We start from the raw sequence: 22815 nt of genomic DNA, 5'->3' as shown, positions 1-22815 counted from the left end.
TGTCCGCATATGACGTCTGAATTATTTCACACTAATACAAAAGAAGAAAAAAAACTAAAAAAGGTAAAAACTACAAAAAAAACTAAAAAGAAAAAAAACTAAAAAAGCTAAAAAACTAAAAAAAAACTAAAAAAAGGTAAAAAACTAAAAACTAAAAAAACTGAAAAAACTAAAAAAAGGCAAAAACTAAAAAAAAACTAAAAACTAATAAAAAAACTAAAAAAGCTAAAAAACTAAAAAAAACTAAAAAAACTAAAAAAAGGTAAAAAACAAAAAAAAACCTAAAAACTAAAAAAGAAAAAACTAAAAAAAAAGGAAAAAACTGAAAAATAACAGAAAAAGAAAACTAAAAAAATATTAATAAATATAAAAAATATAAATATAAATATAATATAAATTAGCAATCAACAAAGCACCGAGACACAAATGACGACCGGGACACAGGGAGTATAAATGACGATCAGGACATAAGTAAAAAAAAAAACTAAAAAAACTAAAAAAATGGTAAAAACTACAAAAAAAACTAAAAACTAATAAAAAAACTAAAAAATCTAAAAATCTAAATAAACTAAAAAAGAAAAAAAAGGAAAAAAATAAAGGAGAAAAACAAAACTAAAAAACGAATGTATATACAGACCGGGACACCGGGATACAAATGACGACCGGGACACAGGGAATATAAATGACGACCGGGACACAGGGACACAACTACAATGGGGACGCCGGGGGGCACAGGGGGATATAAATGACGACCGGGACACCGGGACACAAGGAATATAAATGACGCCCGGGACACTCAAAGAGAAATCACAGACTGGAACACCGGGACACAAATGACGACCGGGACACAGGGAATATAAATGACGACCGGGACACAGGGACATAACTACAAAGGGGACGCCGGGGTGCACAGGGGGATATATAAATGACGATGGCGACTCAGGGAATGGTCGATTAGCAATCACCATCAACAAAGCTCAAGGGCAATCATTAGAATCATGAAGTATAGATCTGAATACGGATTGTTTTCCCATGGACCATTATATGTTGTATGTTCAAGAGTCGGTAAACCTGACAATCTATTTATATGCACAGACAATGGGACAGCAAAGAATGTTGTATATTCGCAAGTTTTACGTAGTTAAAAACATATATATATATATATATATATATATATATATATATATATATATATATATATATATATATATATATATATATATATATATATATATATATATATATATATATATATATATATATATCTATATTCACAGGTGGGACATAGGGACACAACTACAATGGCGCGTAACTAATATGGCGCGTAACGATTTACGCGCGCGGGGGGGCTTGGGGGGGCGCGAAGCGCCCCCACCAACTAGGTGTTGGGGTGGCGCGAAGCGCCACCCCAACAGCTAGTATGGTTATAAATATCAGAAATGGCCTAAAAACCTAACATAAGCTAACCGAACCCAACATAACCTCGTCTAACCAAACTTAGCATGTCGTCATCAAACTTTGCGTCAAACTGAAAAAGTTGACTGGCAACACTGACTAAACCCAAGGAAAAAAAAGGTATTTTGGACATTAACCACTGAATGTCGACATTCGCCAATTTGCGGACATTCACGGTAACATTAACACAATTGGTCTCTTTGGCGATTTGATCCATTCTCAGCTCGGAACCACGTTAGATAATTTCGGTACCATTCTGGTTTGGCGGCTTCATGGATGGAAACATCTTATTGATACAAAAGTAGCACCATCAGATTCATTATTTTATGCACCATACTTTCTTGATGGTCCACATATAGTTTTTTGTTGTTTTTCATCTCGAGATGCGTCCAGTCTTGGTAACTCCAGTCTTGAATCGATGGAATTCAGTTTAGCCTCAGCGATTACAACAGGATCGTCGATAATATTATTTGAAATGATTAAAAAATGTAGGCCTAAATAACAAGTGGAAGGAAATATGATAATATGATTAATAGAAACATTTTGCAAACTATAAAGAAAGAATTTCATTGTTTTAGTGTTTTCTTTTAATTTTGTATAGCTCCTAGGGCTACGTCTAGGATCATAAGGGGGGAGGGCATTGTCAGAAACGGAAATGTTATATTTAGAAAGAATATAAAATAAGAATTATTATAGTACTTTGTTTTATTAAGGTGTTCCCTCCAGTGGAGCCAAACTAGAATGTTACCATTATGTCTTAGTGTAAACCCTACATTATATTTCACAACTTCAGTCATCGTTTTCATTTACATGTAAAGACTATTCCTCGGAACTCCGTATAATGAAGTGAGAGGGGAAATAATTAAAACTAATGAGTATTCTGCGTTTGCTGATTCAACAACTGGTAATTTACAAATGTCCATTAAAGATTAAAAATAAACTTCAAGTCAGAAGTTGACAAAAAGACAAATTGAGTCTGCAGCCACGCCCAAATTTCCAAATTGATCTGTTTTTCTTGTGCTACTGGTTGGAGTTTACTGAAGTGGAGAGACGTATGTAGTGTGGAATAGCGATGCACTAAATCATTTTTTATTACAAACAGATGGTTATCAAAGTAGTAAAAATACTATTTTAGAATAGTCAAAAATGTGCACATAAATTTGTTCTCGGATAAGAGAGAGGAAGAGTAGATTTGTCAAGACAGAATGTAAAAGCCGTATGTCTGTATCAAGATAAGCGGGATTACCTCCTGAGATAGGACTAACTGACTCCCACTCATGAAAACAAAATTTGAGAAAAACTAAAATAAAAACGCGCCTTTTTGTATGTATGACTATAATTCCTCCCTCTCAAAAGATGCCTAGAAGCTGGACCTGTTTGAATAAATGAAGTCATATAGTATCAAGATGAAGGAAAAAAGGGTCCAGTTTCTCTGCCAACTGAGAGCAGAGGTTGAATGTAAAATACAGAATGTAGCAGACGTATATTTACATCAAAATGAGGAGGGATTACCTCCAGAGATAGGACTGTCTGATTCCCACTCATGAAAAAAATAGATAAAAACTGGCATAAAAATCCGTCTTTGCTGTATTTATGACTATATTACCTCCCTCCCCCCCCCACGAAAAGATAAAAAAGTTGGACTTGTTTGTACAAGTGAAGTCATATAGTATCAAAATGTAGGGAAAAAAGATCCAGAGTGTATCTGCCGCCTAGCAGAGGCTGAAGTGGGAGGTTCAATTCTAGGAATCTTTAAGCGGATAAATTTCGGTGATGGTACAAAAACCACCAAGAACTATCAGATGAATAAGGAATCAACAACAGCTGACAATGTACATCTTTCTGCTGGCTATTGAGGATCGTTTTTTAACTGATGTATTGTGGTCCTGCTGACAATGGGTTGCAGTTGGGAAAAATACTTAGGTAGGAAAAAGCCTTTTATTTATTAATTAATATATTCAAGAATTGATGATACAAGGGGCCTCTAGGCTTTCACTCTCTCGAAATGCTTTGGGTTTCTCCTTAATTTCTATAAAGGGTTATTACACCTTTATCCACTCTACTGATGAACTTGTACGGAGCAAAAAACCCGACCAAATAAGTCTACCTTTACTCCTCCTTGATTTCCCCTCAAATAAAAAATACTTGAAATTTATTTTGGTTTTTGTAAACCCTAAGATTTTTTCCGTTTTTGGCAGAATGTTATAAATTTTCATCCAACGCTCGGTCGTCATGTAGAATAACCTCAGAGCAGGAGTAGCCTAATACCCAGAAAGAAGCTGTACAACCTCTTTTGCAAGGATTATCGGCAAATTTATATCGAAACAAGAGCTAAGAGCTCATAGTACTTGTGACGAGCTTGGAAGAGCCAAGAGCTTATATGGTATGAGCTCTAGCAAAATTCTAAGAATCAATAGATTGATTTAAAAGGAAAATCAGAGGCTTAATACCGTTCGGGATTTAAAATAATAGCTCTGAGTCACGAGCTCCTTCTAAATATCAAAATTCATTTAGATCCGATCACCCACTCATAAGTTAAAAATACCTCAATTTTTCCAATTTTTCGTCTCCTTTCGGCCCTCCAGATGGTCAATCGGGGAAAACGACTTTATCAAGTCAATTTGTGCAGCTCCCTGACACGCCTACCACTTTTCATCATCTTAGCACGTCCAAAAGCACCAAACTCGCCAAAGCACTGAACCCCACCCCCTAACTCCCCCAAAGAGAGCAATTCCAGTCCGGTTACGTCGATCACGTATCTACGACATTTGCTTATTCTACCCACCAAGTTTCATCCCGATCTCTCCACTCTAAGCGTTTTCCAAGATTTCCGGTTTCCCCCTCCTACTCCTCACAATGTCAACAGATCTGGTCGGGATTTGAAATAAGAGCTCTGAGATATGGGTTCCTTCTAAATATCAAATTTCATTAAGACCTGGTAACCCATTCTTAAGTTAATAATACCTCAATTTTTGCATTTTTTCCAAATTAAAAACCCCCAGCTCCCCCAAAGATAGCGGATTCAGTCCGGTTAGGTCAATCACGTATCTAAGACTTGTGTTTATTCTTCCCACCGAGTTTCATCCCGATCTTTCCACTCTAAGCGTTTTCCAAGATTTTTGGTTTCCAAGATTTCTGTTTCCCCCCTCCAGTCCTCTATGTCTGTGGATCCGATTAGAATTGAAAATGGAGCATCTGAGACACAAGGTCTTTCTATACATCAAGTTTCATTAAGATCCGATCACCCATTCGTAAGATAAAGATACCTCAATTTCCACGTTTTCCAAGATTTCCTGTTTCCCCCTCCCCCTCCCAATGTCACCGGATCTGGTTGGGATTTTTAAAATAAGAGCTCTAAAGCACAAGGTCCTTCTAAATATCAAATTTCATTGAATTTTTACCCGTTCGTAATTTGCAAATACCTCATTTTTCTAATTTTTCATAATTGTCCCCCCCCCAACTCTACCAAAGAGAGCGGATCCGATCCGGTTATGTCAGTCACGTATCTTGGACTTGGGCTTATTCTTCCCACCAAGTTTCATCCTGATCTCTCCGCTTTAAGTGTTTTCCAAGATTTCCGGTTCCCCCTCTCCCCAATGACACTGGATCCAGTCGGGATTCAAAATAAGATAGCCAAGTTACAAGGTCCTTCTAAATATGAAATGTCATTAAGATCCGATCACTCCTTCGTAAGTTGAAAATACCTCTTTTTTCACATTTTTCCGAATTACCCCCCCCCCAACTCCCCCAAAGAGAGCGGGTCCGTTTCGGTTGTGTCAATCACGTATCTAGGACTTGTGCTTATTTTTACCACCAATTTTCATCCCGATCCCTCCACGCTAAGCGTTTTCCAAGATTTTAGGTTACCCCCCCCCCAAATCCACCCAATGTCACCGGATCCAGTCGGGATTTAAAATAAGAGCTCTGAGACACGATATCCTTCCACAAATCAAATTTCATTAAGATCCGATCACCCGTTCATAAGTTAAAAATACATCATTTTTTCTAAATTTTCCTATTTAACAGTCCCCCCACTCCCCCCAGATTTTTGAATCGGTGAAACGGAAATTTGTAATTAAATCTGGTCTGGTTCCTGATACGCTTGCCAAATTTCATCGTCCTAGCTTACCTTGAAGTGCCTAAAGTAGCAAAACAGGGACAGACAGACAGACAGACCGACCGACAGGATATGCGATCGCTATATGTCACTTGGTACTGGTAGATACCAAGTGCCACAAAAACCCAATAGATAGAGCCAAATTCTTTTTTCGAGCATTTCTATTATCGGTTCTAGACATAATAAGATACAAAACGGCAAGTTCTGCAGATATACCTGCACGCACAGTAATAAGGGAAAGTTCCCTACAATAAGTCGTTATGAAAATCTAATTCAGATGCATTAAAACAAAATTTGATCATTAAACCAGACTTATTATATATGGGATCTTCACTCTCTTATAGTAAAATTCCTATACTAAAACACATCCATAGTTAACACCTATATTAAAACGGACAAACACTGTCCTTCATACATCCAAAATGCTTTTGAATCATGTGTCAAACTCATTTTTGAAAAAAGGTGAACTTAAAATCACCATGCATAACACCAGTGAATCCTATTATATTATCCAGAGATGAAATTTGTTACTTTGTAGCTTTATACAGGTTGCAAGTAAAGCGTATCGTTAACTAGAGTCTTAAAGCTGCTAAGTTTACTTTGAATAATAACGGAAAATTCGAATCATAGCAAACATCCAGGAGACATAACTTGAGCCACTAGACAAACTAATGCAAAGAGCGAATCAGATTACTTTTGCATGTCAGCATTAGGAGGGATGTCTAAACACAATTCCCCTTAAATAAACAATAAACATGACAATGAACTATGAATAGATAGGTAACAGCGAAAATCAATTTGAATTCAATATAGGACATCCAGATTGACAATAGAAATAAACATCGGCTATCCAAGTCATAGTCCCTTAGGCAGTGAGGGAAAGACAAAAGTCATTGGAAATGCGGTTTTGAGACAGGGGAATCAAATAGACCAAATTAAAAACTGAAAATTTCGAATGTACATCTGACTGCAATCGTCAGCAAAAGGTGGTATGCCTTCGTAAAAGCCCGTCCGTATTATGGTCTTTTCAGGCAAAGTCGGCCGAGTGAAAGAGCTTTAAGAACACCAGATCTGACTTTCCAGAAATAAAGCCACTTCAAATGCGCCTGATATATCTTTTAAGTACTGAAAAGCACCAATTCACACTGGGATGACAGAAAAAATAAAAAAAAGCACGGGCTGTTTCGCCTGAAAAGGCCATAATAAAGACACGGCTTAACCAAAGGATAAGGGTAGAGATCAGACTTACTGTTACGAGTTAGAAAGCGAAAACGTTCCACAAGTGGGTCTTTATCAGCTAGTCACATTTGTATAAGCATATATACTTGTTTTATAGGAGGTAGGGGATACTGGTAAGCACCAAACCGAAGAACTTATCCACACCTCTAGCTCAAAAACTACTAGACTTAAATTTAAGCACTATATGCCGAATTCAATTGGTCCAATCTTGGTCCAGGATTCCTTTTCTGGACCAAAAATATAAGAACAGATAAGTAATACCATTTGATCCCCCATTCAACATTCTTCCCAAATAGTCTATATTAGACACTACCGTCACAATTTCCGCCCAACCCTTATGCCGGAAGATAGTCTTAAAATATAAACAAAAGTTCACTGATTTTGTTGTTGTTTTTTAATTGTTATCTTTTGATTGACATTATTTTAAATTATGAACGAACTATTGCTGAGATGCAAGTACAAAAACCAATTCCATCCAACGGAATCAGGAAGATTTTTCATATACCCTACGACTATATTCAGGAATCATAGGGGGGAGGGCAATTGCTATGGTAGTACCTATTATGTTTAGAAAGTGTGTTGAATGAGGAGCCAAATGTCATTATTTTTTTGTAAAGTGGGCATAAGCATAAGTGGGAGATGGTAACGACGGCAACGAGGAGGGGGGGGATTAATGCAAGGTTTGCTTCTCACTCAATTGGAACAGTTTTGGCTAGTTCAGAAAAGAATTTTTTTTCTAATGTAAATCCTAAATGAAAACAGTTCGACGAAAAGCTTAAAAGCCCTATTTTTAGTCCTTATTTAAATTTCTGATCTATAGGAGGAGGCCACATTTAATCACCCAGAAGGAAAACTGTTTGCAAATAGATTAAACCCCATTTTTGGTCTAAACTAAAATTACGAAAATGAGATGGACAATGTCGTTTTGGGTAGGAAGATGTGATAGAAGAAGATAAAGCAAATGCGCCTCATCGTGGAGAGGGAGGGTATATTATAATTTTTACTTTTATTTCATCTTCTGCTGAAGACGGCCATTCAATTTTTAACTATTTAGTTATTCTCAGGTCTCTTGAAAATCTTGCATTTAGAAGAATTTTTGTCTTCAGCTCGATATTTGAGCCAAATTTTCCTCTCTAAATTTGTACATTGTGTGCAAATTTTTCACAAATTTCGAATTGGATACATCACACACGCGTTGGGAGGGGCTCCCTCCCCACTTTTTGCGAATATTAGAATCAAAATTCTCAGCGCTTTATATTGACAGTGTTCTTGCTAAAGAGAAAATCTTCAGAAGATATTCAGAAAGATAGAAATCATGGCGGTAAAAGGATATAAAGTGGCCTTGGATAGCCGAACTCATGACAATGAAGGACCGGGTGATTTTGTATTGGTTGAGTCAATGATTTATCCCATTATTGAAAATGTTTGTTTTGTGTAATTTGCAAGTTTTTGCTGCTTTGCGAATCCCCTTACCCCTCCCCATTCCAAAAAAGTCCTACGTACATACCCGAAGTATCATATTTTAATATTGACGTAGCGATATCGATTAGTGGAGTCTATGACGCCAGAATGGTTTCTTTTAGATGTGCCCTGCTTTAAAACAATTGAATCATATCCATCAAAAGTGGCTGGCAACTTGAATCTGAGCTGATGGGTCTGGATCTGGGACTGTTGACATGTCAGGAAATGTCTAAACTACGGAGACAATGCGCTACGAAAAGGTAGATAACAGTGGAAATCACAATGAGTTTTAATAAAGGGCATCAAAGTTGACAACAGACGTAAACATTTCGAGAATAGATCAGATGGAAAGAAGTCATGGTACCCCTTTCCTGCTTTCTAAATTAGTGGGACTAGCAGTTGTTTGTTGTGAACATGGGAAGAGAGGATGCAAGCGAACTCACAGCTTTCAATCATTCCGGCAGAAGGGTTGAAACAGTAGTTTCCTATACGGGACGTACACCACACAGGGAGATTGTGACGTAAATTCATTTTAAGGGAAGGTTTCAATCGACAATAACTCGGGAAAATTATCGTGGTACTTGTGTACAAAATGGTACACACTCGAGAACAAACCGGTTTTATCTGTCCGTATTAAGAGACAATTAGCTTACGTTCAGTAGAAAACAAGTGACAGGTGACAGAATACATTGGACTTTAATAATTTGGGCTATATATTTGCATCTTAGGGGGGAGGGGGTAATTTATTTGGAGAGCGTGAGGGTAGAAAACAATTCTTACTTCCTAATATGCAGAATAGGCCTAATTGTAGCTAATACATTTTGTATGCAGTCCCGCTATAGTTTACCCCCCCCCCTTCTAATATACAAATATATGGCTCAAATTTGTTTCTAAAGTATTATATTTTCATCATATTTTGATATGTTTCATTAGGATTAACCTAACTTAACTTCTCGAGTGGGTACCATTATGTACACAAGTACCGATATCACTAAGGACCCATTAGGCCACAAGGAGCTCATTGTTTTGTTGTTGTTGGATATATTACTGTTGGGACTGATCAGGATTTTCTTAAATAGGACCATGGCCAAAAGTATATTTTGAAACAACAGACTAGAGCGGGCCTTCGTTGTATGGAAGCCGTTCCTTACCTTTGCTTTCATAAGCAAAATTACAAATAAAAAAATATAAAATTTCAGCCAATGAAGAATTTAGGGAAAATGTAGATACGTCGACAAAGACCGCCGGTAAGTCGTCTTTGGTGTGGGATAAACCTTATTAATTGAGGAAAAACCCACAGAACATATTTACGGCAACACTGTGGCTTAGATGAAAAGTAGGCAACCTGAACAAAAAGGAATCAATTAAGTTCCAACCAATTAACAGAATTAAATGAATAGAAATAAACGATTATTGAAGAGTCCTTAGCCACCACTAGCGGAGCCTCCCGCCAAAACGAAACACACTTTTAGAAATACTAAAACATGTAAATGAAAGTAGCTCATTAAACCACTTTAAGGTTTTGAAAATTCACTTCTAGCTTGTAGTTATGACGTTATCCTCTGTGTAGGTGCGCCTCTCACGCTAAGATACAACAGGCTGATTTGTGTTTTGTCCCCTAAAAAATGTGCATATTTTGACCCTACCACCCCTTCCATCTTATAATGCATCTTTCACTTGACTTAATTAGTTTAATACAGTTGGATACCTGAGAGTCAGAAGGACTACCCGCTGATTTACAACAATAAACAGGGGGTTGGAAACTTAATTATACGATGTACACGACAGTGGGTTTTATTTATCTTATTAAGCGATACTGTGCCAATGCACCATTCTTCGACCTGTGTCACCAACAGATAAACGAAATGTTCCTCCTTGAGATGGACAAACAACTTGAGATACACTTGACGAACCAGCCAGCAATCAAACAGAAATCATGGTGACTGTGGTTAGTGTTTATTGAATTATAGACACACTGAATCTTGCAGACGCCAAACGAGGGTCTAATGACTGACCTCTGAATCAAATCAGTTTTAGAATCAGAATAGAGTATTGGATGAAGGAAGAATCGAGATTTTTTTTTTCTTATGTAAAATGTGAGCCTATACATATTCCTAGTTCCCATTAAGAATTACTTTATGAAATAAACATTAAAATTCAGATTTACTGATCGACTAGGTCTACTGTTTCAATGACTATTTGTAAGATTATAATAGCCATGACCATTCGCTTATCTGAATTATAGTTGGTTCATAACTCACAGCATTTATTTTAATGGGCGATTTTGTGGCATAGTTTAACCCTTCTGGCTTGAAGAAGAAACAGAAATCCAAATTTCTTATTAATCACGGCAATTACTTGCTTTAAGGTGAATTATCTTACTCAACTTTCCTGCCGTTATTATGGAAGATAGTTTCTGAAAGATCCAGGTATACGTACGTCTCCAGTATGACCAAGGAGTAAAATTTGACCTCCTTTGGGGTACCTCGTATATATAAATTTTATCCCGGATAATGGTCTATTCAGTTTGAGTAGAACATAGCTCTCAGTGGTCCCGCAGATAAATTACAGTCAAAAACAAAAGTATTACTTCCCACAAAATCGTTAGCTTTCCTACCGACTTGCATGCCTATTCATGGTCCTCCGCCCATTCCTTCATCACCATAATCAATAAATTTCCTTCTTTAAACCTGTGTCTAAACACTTTCAGCCTTTCGACATGGAATAATTTGCTAATTAAATTCTGTTTCATATTCATTTGTATGCTAATATATGCTTGAAACTTTCCTCTTAAATTTGAAAGGAAATTTCACATCAAATAAAACAAGTCGGAATTACATCAATCGTGATTATAACAAAGGGCTTTCATTTTGTCTGGATTTATAAAAATAACCCAAATGTGCTATAGGGCAGATTTTCAATAATGATAGCCACATCCTTTGTGATCAGGTAGTTGATAGCAGTTCAAGTAACAAAGAAGAATCCAAGAAACCAACTTGTAATAGACCTTTGGTTTAGGGAGCATTATTGCCTACGACGTGACTCGGCCATAAGCTTTGGTTGGCCGTCTTTTTAAAAGATTTTGACACTGAACAAATACTATATATATACAAAGCGGCTTCAATCGATACATATGGGACGAAAGCATTAATTGTAATAAAGAAATTTTGTCGAAATCAGGGAAATATGTAGACGTGCATAGAAATCAGGGCAAGGAGACGTTAGTACATTTTTCAAGGTGTGAGGCAACACAAAAAAGAGTGTGTTTTAATCCATAATTGAATTAAAAAAAAAAACAAATATTTTCAGCTGAAAGTAAGGAGCGACATTAAAACTTAAAACGAACAGAAATTAGTCCGTACATGAAAGGGGCTGTTCTTCCCTTAACGCCCCGCTCTTTACGCTGAAGTTTGACCCTTTCTCATGTCTCTACTTTTTAAAACAATAAAATATACACTAAAGATACTAAAACAATAAAGATATTCGTTAAGATACTATGACGTTTAGGGGTATGTTTCCCCCTATTTTCCAAAATAAGGCAAATTTTATCAGGCTCGTAACTTTTGATAGGTAGAATCAAATTTTGTGAAACTTATATATTTAAATTCAGCATAAAATCCAATTCTTGTGATATATCAAAGGGGTCCACATCTAGAAAGTCAAGGGGCATGGGCTATATAATAATTTTTTCTTCAAATTATTGGAGGACAACTGCCCCCTTGCCCCTCTCAACCGACGCTACTGCTTGGACGTGGTTTAACCTTTAATGGTATAAAGGTTGCATTTCTAAAAAAACTTTCAACGATTGTCAGCTTTTGTAGAAAGCACACAAAAATATCGTTTTCTTTTTTATATTAAATAAAAAAAAACAAGTTTTTTTAACTGAAAGTAAGGAGCGACATCAAAACTTAAAACGAACAGAAATTACTTTGTATATGAAAGAGGCTGCTTCCTCATCAACGCCCCGCTCTTTACGCTAAAGTTTGACTCTGTCTCTCAATTCTTCGTTTTAAAACAGTAAAAAACTTTAGTGTAAAGAGCGGGGCATTGATGAGGAAGCAGCCTCTTTCATATACGAAGTAATTTCTGTTCGTTTTAAGTTTTAATGTCGCTCCTTACTTTCAGTTAAAAAAACTTGTTTTTTTTATTTAATTTCTGAACGTTTTTGAATCAATGCGTGTTTTGATTTTGGCTCTCCGCAGAGGAATAATTAAAACGAAATTTGTATATTTATTTTTATTGGCTAAATGGCTTTCTCATAATTTTGAGAAAAAAAGAGCGGGAAGGAAGCCTAGTTGCCCTCCGATGTTTTGGTTAATTAAAAAGGCAACTAGAACTTTTAATTTTTTACGAATATTTTGATTAGTAAAAGATTTACGTAACTTATAAATTAGCTTACGTAAAGAACTTTTGTATTCTCATATTTTTTTACATACTAGCTGTTGGGGTGGCGCTTCACGCCACCCCAACACCTAGTTGGTGGGGTGCTTCGCGCCCCCCCCAAGCCCCCCCCCCCGCGCGCGTAAGTCGTTACGCGCCATATTAGTTACGCGCCATTTCAGTTGTGTCCCTGTGTCCCACCTGTGAATAGAGATAGATATAAATATATGTTTTTAACTACGTAAAACATGCGAATATACAACATTCTTCGCTGTCCCATTGTCTGTGCATATAAATAGATTGTCAGGTTTACTGACTCTTGAACATGCAACATATAATTGTCCATGGGAAAAACAATCCGTATTCAGATCTATACCTCATTATTCTAATGATGTGTCCCTGTGTCCCGGTCGTCATTTATATTCCCAGTGTCCCGGTCGTCATTTGTGTCCCGGTGTCCCAGTTTGTAATTTCTCTTTGAGTGTACCGGTCGTCATTTATATTCCCTGTGTCCCGGTGTCCCGGTCGTCATTTGTGTCCCGGTGTCCCGGTCTGTAATTTCTATTCGAACGATCCCTGTGTCCCGGTCGTCATTTATATATCCCGCCTGTGCCCCCGGTGTCCCCGTTGTAGTTGTGTCCCTGTGTCCCGGTCGTCATTTATATTCCCTGTGTCCCGGTCGTGATTTGTGTCCGGGGGTCCCAGTCTGTAATTTCTCTTTGAGGTTCCCGGTCGTCACTTATATTCCCTCTGTCTCGGTCGTCATTTGTGTCCCGGTCTGTAATTTCTCTTTGAGTGTTTTTTTCTTTTTAGTTTTTTTTTAGTTTTTTACCTTTTTTCTTTTTCTTCTTTATTTTTCAGCGTCACTATGAAGAACATATCGACGAACCTTTGTTTTTTTAACTTAAATCTGGTAGGCATTGATGACCTTATCCAAGTCAAAATCCCAAACCCAATCATCATCGCTATCATTTTCAGTTTTGATATGTTTTGACTCTCGCTGTCCAGGTGGATTTTCATCTAACTGCGCGGTTTTGCGTTCTTTAGCCGCAAGCCTGTTTTCTTGCTGTTCTTGTGATTCCTCGGAACGCTTTCTTTTCTTACTTTCTCTATCAGCAGCAAGTTTTTTGGCATAAACTCTTTGAGCAGCTTCCTCGGCTGTTGCCATTGTAGGTTCTTCAGTCATTTTACAATTAAACATTTTTCCGTGAACAAATGTCTTAAATACCGTTAATGACGTCACCGTCAAAGCAAAAATGACGACAACTAATTTCATGACGTCAGTCAACACAGAAACATGACGTCACCTGATCCACAGACAGACAGACAACTTATTTTTATATATATAGATAGATATGAGGAGGTTCACCCCCTTGTCAGATCCTCGCTCTTTACACTAAAGCTTAAATTTTGTCCCAATTCATTAAGAATGACCCCGGAATCACAAAAGCCGTAGAATAAATAGTTGAAATTACTAAAAATACTTTAGCGTAAAGAGCGAGGTATTAGGAGGAGGTGAGCCCCTCAAATGGGTAACAATTTCTGTTCGTTTTAAGTTTTAATGCCGTTCCTTACTTCCAGCTGAAAGAACTTTTTCATATTTATTTTTTCATTGTTTTTTTTTTTTAAAATAATGCTAGTAAATCCCCTCCCCCAACCAAAACAATCCTCCTGAAAACGCCTGTACACTTCCCAATAACCATTACTATATGTAAGCATGGGTCAAAGTTTGTAACTTGTTGCCCCTCCCATGGGGACTTTGGGGGAGTAAGTCGTCCCCAAAGACATAGTTATAAGGTTTTTCGACTACGCTGAATAAAATGGCTATCTCAGAATTTTGATCCGTTGACTTTGGTAAAATAATTAGCGTGGGAGGGGGCCTAGGTGCCCTCCAATTTTTTGGTCACTTAAAAAGGGCACTAGAACTTTTCATTTCCCTTAGAATGAGCCCTCTTGCAACATTCTAGGAAAACTGGGTCGATACGATCACCCCTGGAGAAAAAAAATAAATATAAAAAGAAAAAATAAAATAAACACGCATTCGTGATCTGCCTTCTGGCAAAAAATACAAAATTCCACATTTTTATAGATAGGAGCTTGAAACTTCTACAGTAGGGTTCTCTGATACGCTGAATCTGATGGTGTGATTTTCGTTGATTCTATGACTTCTAGGGGGCGTTTCCCCCTATTTTCTAAAATAACGCAAATTTTCTCAGGCTCGTAACTTTTGATGGGTAAGACTAAACTTGATGAAACTTATATATTTAAAATCAGCATTAAAATGCAATTCTTTTGATGTAGGTATTGGTATCAAAATTCCATTTTTCAAAATTTCGAAAGGAAAGAAAAATATACGTAACAAAATCTTTACTGCCATTTCGGCATACAGAGAGTAAAGTTCCTTGTTTTAACTTCTAACAGTATGAAGGAAGCACTCCTACCAAACCTTTCAACGATAGTTGGCTTTTTCATAAAACACTGACAATTTTATCATGCTATGTCTTTGTTTTTATATGAAAAATTCGTTCAAGACTATATTATTCCCCCTTTTGAGTTTTCGAAAACCAGAATTTGGAGAGGAAACGAGATTATATTCAGCACTATCTTCCCCATCATGTCTGCAAACGGAGGGGGAGGGAATGAATCCTCTCCAATGAACAGCCAGAGGATGCCTTCCCAGGGATAATTTTGTGGAAATAATGATAATACGAATTATGCAAATTCCTTGGCCTAAAAATATCCTCATTCATGCACCAGACTAAATACCTATGCAGCAAAGTCGTAGGAAAGTATAGGACACTTGAGGGTATCAATATTCGCGCAAAACAGCAAACAAACAAGTCATCAAATGAAATTATAGAGAACTATGGGAAAAGAGTTGTTTTGATGAGCGGGCCAAACATGAGCCCCCCTTTTACGTGTCATAGTCACTTTACAGAAACCTTCTAAGTATTTCAAGACCTGACTCCTGTACTTTAACACTTCGCTTTGTCCATTGTCCGATGATGTACATAGATTCAATGGGATTTGGGTCATTCCAGATCCCTAAAATCTCAAGGTTTTCCAGCAATATCTTATATTTTCATATAATTATATTGTTTTGTGCATTTCTGAAATTGTTCTTCCACTCCAAACAAATTCTCAGTCATGTTCCGGCTATTCGTATAATCTTGGCGCGAGGTTACAAAAGCGAGACTAAATTGATTTTACTCTATGCAACTACGTTTCTATCACTATTCCTAACACTGGGCATGTATTGATAGATTTCATGTTACAATTTATTCAATGTTTATCTTACTCCTATTCTTGATGCATTATATCCTTCCACCTCTCATTTACCATGTCAAAAAGAAGGAAATCCAAAGAAATATTTCTTTACTACTAATGACGTTTTGATGACTGTCAAGTCATTTATTTTCTGAATTCATTCTAACCTTTAACAGCCTATCACGTAAATTTAAAATCCTTAGAGTTCCAGTGTTTTATTTATTGGGTGAAATGAGATCAAGTTCATGATGTCTAATTCTTTTAACAATTTATGCGTTCTTAGAAGTTTTCACCATGATGTTAGTGTAGAAAAAACTAGGCAATAGGAAAATTCCAATAAAAAGGTTTCTTTTTCTTACTAATAAGTTAAATGAAAAATGCAAGATTGCAACTATAATGGAAAGTGAGAGAAATTTTACGTCCCTAATTCAAGAGGTTAGAGAGCTGAAACTCATCTAATGAAGTTTTATGTTTAACATATCAACTTAGCCGAAATAAATCGTACGCCTGATTTTTATACTGTTTCATTTCTAAGATAATTCTCAGAGAAGGTCATAACCGAAGGTCCTACTTCTGTTAGAATATGTTTTGCAGTCTACGATAAAAACTGTTACTTTTTCTTGATAAGAAACTTGAAACTGTTTTTTGTTTATAAAATGCTTGTTCTTGACTTAAATTCTTCCTCGCTTGATATTTTTTTACACACGTTTTTAAATTTTTGGTTACTATGGGCTAGAATTCGTTCTTTGCTAGGTTTCCTCTAAGGAGGCAGCCATGATTTCTCCTTGTATGGGCCTTACATTCCCTTTTTATTGGTTCACTGCTAAAACTGAAACTTCACAGAATAAACGATATCTAGAATGGGAAAGTATTTAGGTGAAAAATTGCGTATGTGAAGTCAAGTTCGTACGTGACCGGGAGAGGGACTTCAAGAAGGTACTCCCAAAACTAAACGTTTTTTTGCCATTTCTAACACAATTTTCAGAAGCTATCGCATTCGTTGATCTTTCATAAATTATTACTATTATTGTTGGGTGAACAAATTCAGTCCCGATCGACCAAAAAGAACAACCAAAAGTACATCAGGTGGTGCTGCAGGTTAATAGTGAGGGTAATCCCTCACAGTTCGTGCCTGAAAATAACTTAGATAAAAAAAAGGACATTGGGATGACCTATAATAGTTGAAACTTTATTACAATCAATTTTTGCTAGAGCAAGTTACTTTGGAATTGGCATTTCATCCGCAAATGGCACGATTTCAAAGTCGTTATTGTTCCTTGTTCACAAAGCTTTACATTAAGGGAGGGGGTTCCTAGTAATGACTCAGCACCATTACCCTTAAGTCCGTATTCAGGAAGGGGAGGGGTTGCCCCCCCCCGAAATTGTCCGACTCGTAAAAATCATAACAAGAATGAATATAAACAAGCATTTGATGTGTTTTTGAAGTTTTTTTGTACTTCTTTCCAGATACATTCTTGATTTCCTTAAAAAAATTAAACATCAAACAGTTCGTGGTAACAAACTGTAAGTAAGAAGCGACCCGGTTCAATTGTAACCGGAACCCAAAAAAAACGGAATTTTTTATATACTAATATACATATCTAAATAATCGGATTATTATGCTGATTTCAAATATACAAGTTTCATTAAATTTGGTCTTACCCATTGAGCCTGAGAAAATTTGGCTGATTTTCGAAAAAAAGCCGACACACCCCCTAGAAGTTATAGAACTTCAATGAAAATCGCACCATAAGATTCAGTGTATCAAAAAACCCTACTGTAGCGGTTTCAAGCTTCTAACTGCAAAAATGTGGAACTTCGTATTTTTTCCAGAAGAAAGATCACAGATGCGTGTTTTCAGGGGATCATCGCAACAACCCAGTGGTCTTAGAATACCGCGAGAGGGCTCATTCGAACGAAAATTAAAAGTTTGAGCGTCCTTTTTAAGTGACCAAAAAGATTGGAAGGCAAATAAGCCCCTTCCCCGCCCCTCAAAAAAATCGTCTTATCAAGATTTTGGGATAGCCATTTTGTTTTGCATAGTTGAAAGGCCCGATAAGTATGCTTTGGATATAAAATGACCCCCCCCCCACAGTCCCAGGGGATATGTCTTAAAGTTATAAAATTTGCCCATTGTTTACGTTAAATTGACAATCAATACCCAAAAACAAAAGGCATACGCAACAATATTAATTCAATGCTGGGCCGATCACTGATGGTCGGTTCTGATGAACTACAGGAGGTTGCAGAATTAAAGTATCTTGGAAGCCTCATAAATTCTAATGAAAGCCAGGAGCACGAGATCATTGCATAGAATGCGTATCCAGGCAATGCTTTTACCAAACTAGGTTAAGTTTGGGAAAACTCTGCATACCGTCTAAAGCTCAAACTCCTACTCCTAAACAGCAATGTCCTCTCTGTTAGTCTGTACTAATATATGGATGGGAGACATGGGCATTGACAAAACCTCTTGAAAAAAGAGTACAATGTTTCAAAAATAATTTCTTCCAGTGCATTCTGGCTATCCACTGGTCTGATAGTCTGATTACCAACACTGGTCTGATTACCAACACCTTCATATGTGATAAAATAAAGCAATCATTGATAGTAGAGGGAATTCGAAGTAGAACGTGGCAGTATTGAGACCAAAAGGTCCGTATGGACGATGGCAGGCTCCCTCATAGCGTTTGACGGTGCCCCCCCACCCGCCATTAGAAGTCGCAGACGCAAAGAACATCACTTGATCGATTCCTTGAGAGGGAGGCTGCACTGCCGGGGACATCTTTGCCCTACTTGTGGCCATAATCTCTTCAGAGGTCGTTGTCACCTTATGCGCTAACCGGCGTGGGAGGACCTAAGTTCTGAGCAGGACTTATTCAACTGCGATAAAAGATACGGTATTAAGGATTTTTGCAGGTTTTCATTTTCCAAAATGAAAACAAAAACATACTAGGCAAAAAATAAGAATAATTAAAACAAATTTGTAAAAAAGGAAGAAATGGTATAAAGCATACCGATGTACACAGTGCCAAAAAGTCAACTTAACGAGATAGAAAACTAGAAATTGAGCATCAAGCAAAGACTGAACATGAGTAAGACACAAAATTTTATAGTTCTTCTATTCATCAGAACAATATTTACTAGAGCGTGTCGATTCCTCGTGAGTTTAAATGACACAATTCAAGCATACTCCAATAAAACGAGTGGCCCAAATGACAAATAAAATAACTCGACATACAAACATAAACAAAAATTGACAAGACAATACTTTGGTGGTTTTAGTTCTTGCGGGCCTATCATTTGATGGGAAGCTTTTCATATATGTGCCTAAGAATGGCGAATGTATTTAGATCAATTTAGCTTGGAATTGGTCAGACCAAGATCTAGAAGTCAAGACGTCTAGAAATAAAACTGCGTCAATTTGTGAATCAATTCTTTTCTCTTTTTTTTTTATATTCGTATATACAAAGTCAATCAAACACTTTGATCATCAAACCTTAAAAAGCCATCCACTTTGGCAATGGTCAAATAAATTAAAGGATTGTTCATTTTTTCTTTGTGAATCGACATTTGAAGCACTCTATGTTTAATTTAATAAAATGAGGTGACATAAAAGATAAGATTAAAAAAAAAATCTTACCTGCTCTACTGATACTAGATTGTCCGGAAGAAATAGGGGTTAAACCCGCGATCCTATTTAATGATAGAGCAGAAGTTGAAGAGCCATCCGCAGTGGTTCGTGGTCCAACTGAATCATAAATAGGATCCACTTTTATCAAGTCAGAAGGAGCAGGACTTGGAACTGGACCACTGGCCCAACTGGGTATTCTTGGCCTAGGCCTTCTTGGAAGTGTTACATACCCAGGACGGGCCACCGGAACTATCACACCGTCAATATATTTTTCATTGGGGGTGTGACTTAAGGTTGATACTTTAGGGGTGGGGAAGTATGCCAGCTGCGAGGCACTGAGCGGTTGCTGGGGTAATTTTGTTGTATCTGGAGCAGTTGATGTTCCGGATCCAGTGGATGGTGAATCACCACGCCGCGGCGGCAAATCAAGAAGATCAGGTACTAATCGCCCAGCTCCATTATAAGCTGATTGATTTGTTTCACTATGCAATTCGTCATATTTTTCACCAGGAATATATGTGACAGAAATACGGGTGTCACTCTGCGAAAGTCGTTCATAATCTGAATTCTGGGATTTATCGATTGTTAAATCCGTCAATTCAGTACCTAACAGCGCTTTTTCATGTTCATCATGACCTATGACACCGTTAATGGTTTTTTCTTGCGTTTGTCGTCTCTTTCTTCGTCGTTTAGAAGCAAAAACCCAAAATATCACAACAATTACTATCAGCAACACAAAAAATACTGCCCCAATAGATATAGCAATAATAGACAGAGGAGACAAACCCATATCGGAATCTCTGCCAAAAATGATAATTACAGGTGACGCAGGGAATGTTAGTGTCGCATTTCCTTCAGCAACACCTGCTGGATTATTAGCAGAGCATGTATAAATCCCACCATCATGCTCATCAATATTTTTTACAGTCAAATTTGTCCACTTTTGCATATCTGTAGCCGTAATACCAAATTCCTGTTCGTGTATCACAAACAGCTGATCGCCATATGGAATTTGAGACATATTTGCCAGAATTCTACCATTTAAAATCCATTTTGTTTCTGGAGTTGGATTCCCACTAACAAGGCAGGAGAATGTCACTTCAGTCCCTGCTTTAGCTTCAATATGAGGGTCAATTACTGTTATAATTGGATGACAAGCAAATTCTTCGGGCTCAATTTGGTCCCATGTCTTTTGATACAATCTTTCAGGCTCATTACAGCTGGTCGGATTTGAGTACAGATTGCTCTCGAGTAAGAATCTCCTCAAATCTCTTAACTTACAGTCACAATTCCAGGGGTTATATTTTATATTTAGTCCCTTTAGTTTCTCCAAAGGGGCAAATATGTCAGGACTTGCAGTTTTCAACTTGTTATAGCTTAATTCCAGTATTTCCAAATTTCGGAGATTCAGGAATGCATTAGCGTTTATTTCCTCGATTTCACAATTTCGCATTTCAAGTTGTCTTAACGATGGAAGATATGGAAATTCTCGGTGCGTTAAAGCTCTTAATGGGTTATTATTCATCACAAAAACTCTCAATTTTTCATTTCCTTTCAAAGTACCTTCCTCAAAACCTTTAATATTATTATTCGATAGATCAAGATCTACGAGTAATGTAAGGCCTTTAAAAGCATCTTTATGTATCAATCTTAAAGAACAATTTCGCATATGAATTTTCTGTAAATTTTCCAATCCAGCATCTTTAAAAGCATATGCTGGCAGACTATCTATCACATTGTCACTTAAATCTAACCAAGATACTTCGGAGCTTAATGTGTTGGGAACAGCAGTAAATCCTGCTCCAGTGCACTGTGCCACCCTCTTCCCAGACATCCATTTACATTTGCATGTTGATGGACATTGGGATGTCCAATCTTTATCGGCCCGGAATTGAGGAAGAAGCAGTAATGACATTAAAATAATGTATTTAAACATCTTTACATCTCAGCATGTTTTTTTCATCGGAGAACTGTATTTTGAAAGATGGTAGACGATGGCCGAGTTGACAATACCTGCAAAATATATCTACTATTAGACACATTTTCATTTGAAACCAAACGGGTTTTTTTTTTAAATCTGATATATTTACTTAGGTTGGCAACTTTTAAAATATGACAATGTTCGGACTTCCTGTGAACTGGGATTAACAAAAGGTAAGCTACGTGCTGAGGTTTAGGGAGAGCATTTTCGAGTCATGGACGTCGGTGGGGGATACCTGGGGGGCTTACTCAATGGAAAATATTAGAAGATCAATAAAATTTAAAAAAAAAGAGAAAAACAAGAAATAATCTGAGTCTTAGTATAAACACAGCTTCTGGTGACATTACCCCCTCCCCTGGCAAATTTCTTAGCGGCACTGATGCTCCGATCCCGTGCTTCCGTGAAATCTCAAGATATCATACATTTTCTATATAATTCACCCAGAGCTGAATCCATGATCTTTTTTTTTAATGAGAGGGCTTAGCAAAAACAATTTTGTTCAAAGGGTTTAAGGGTCTCGCCAAGTTTACGACTCGAAGAAATATTTCATTGGGAGGGGGGTTAGACTCGGTAGCTCGGCGGAATATTTCTTCAACTCGCAAACTGGTCGTAAAAATGCTGGTAAAAAGACTATTTCCCTTAAGAACTTAAAACATATTTCTCCGACTGGTAAACTGATCTAAAAATTGCAGGTCAAAGATACTAAAACCCTATCCCCTTCCCCCCCCCAAAAAAAAAATCTTGGATACGACCTGGGTAAAATAAATAGAAATACAAGAAATCTTGATATTCAAGGGAAGGAAGGACTCGCAGCATGAGTACCACCAGGAAATTTCCCGGGAGGGGGGAATGCTTCCAAGCTTTTTTGGTCCATGTAGCAAATGCTACGAAGAACATGAGTCCCTCATGAGCTCGTTAGGCCTCTGAGTTCACACGTTTTATATTTCTTTTCTCAAATTTGTCCCCATCCCCCAATTAGCTCCTGAGAAGCTACCTTTAAGAGAAGCGTTGAACAAAAAAAAATGCAAAGAATCTAGTGGTGAAACATCAACAAATTCTTTCTCACAACCTTTTTTTTAAATACATTGTTAAAATAAAACGAAATAGGTCTGATGTTAAAACTGATAGTATTCCTTTGTCAGAACATAAAAGTGTACAATACTAGATAGAGTAGGCCTAATTAGAAGTGTGGTCATCACACCTATAGCTTCTCAACTTATTGCTCAAAATTTGAGAATCAACCCTTACAGATACAGACAGAAGTCAGGTATAGTTCCCCCCCAC

General features: G+C 37.1%; 1 protein-coding gene across 2 annotated transcripts in view; it reads right to left on the bottom strand.

Moving 5' to 3' along the window:
• LOC136038637 (leucine-rich repeat-containing protein 24-like) overlaps positions 1 to 22815 on the bottom strand; it is a 112170-nt gene that overhangs the window by 35840 nt on the left and 53515 nt on the right. For both annotated transcript variants that reach the window (XM_065721882.1, XM_065721883.1), the window contains exon 2: positions 19560 to 21563. In XM_065721882.1, the coding sequence (XP_065577954.1) occupies positions 19560 to 21486 (1927 nt within the window). In that variant the 5' untranslated portion in view covers positions 21487 to 21563. The remainder of the gene's footprint in view (positions 1 to 19559; positions 21564 to 22815) is intronic.

The sequence above is a fragment of the Artemia franciscana genome, chromosome 18, assembly GCF_032884065.1.
Source record: "Artemia franciscana chromosome 18, ASM3288406v1, whole genome shotgun sequence".
NCBI lineage: Eukaryota > Metazoa > Arthropoda > Branchiopoda > Anostraca > Artemiidae > Artemia > Artemia franciscana.
This window is presented reverse-complemented; position numbering and strand designations above follow the sequence as displayed.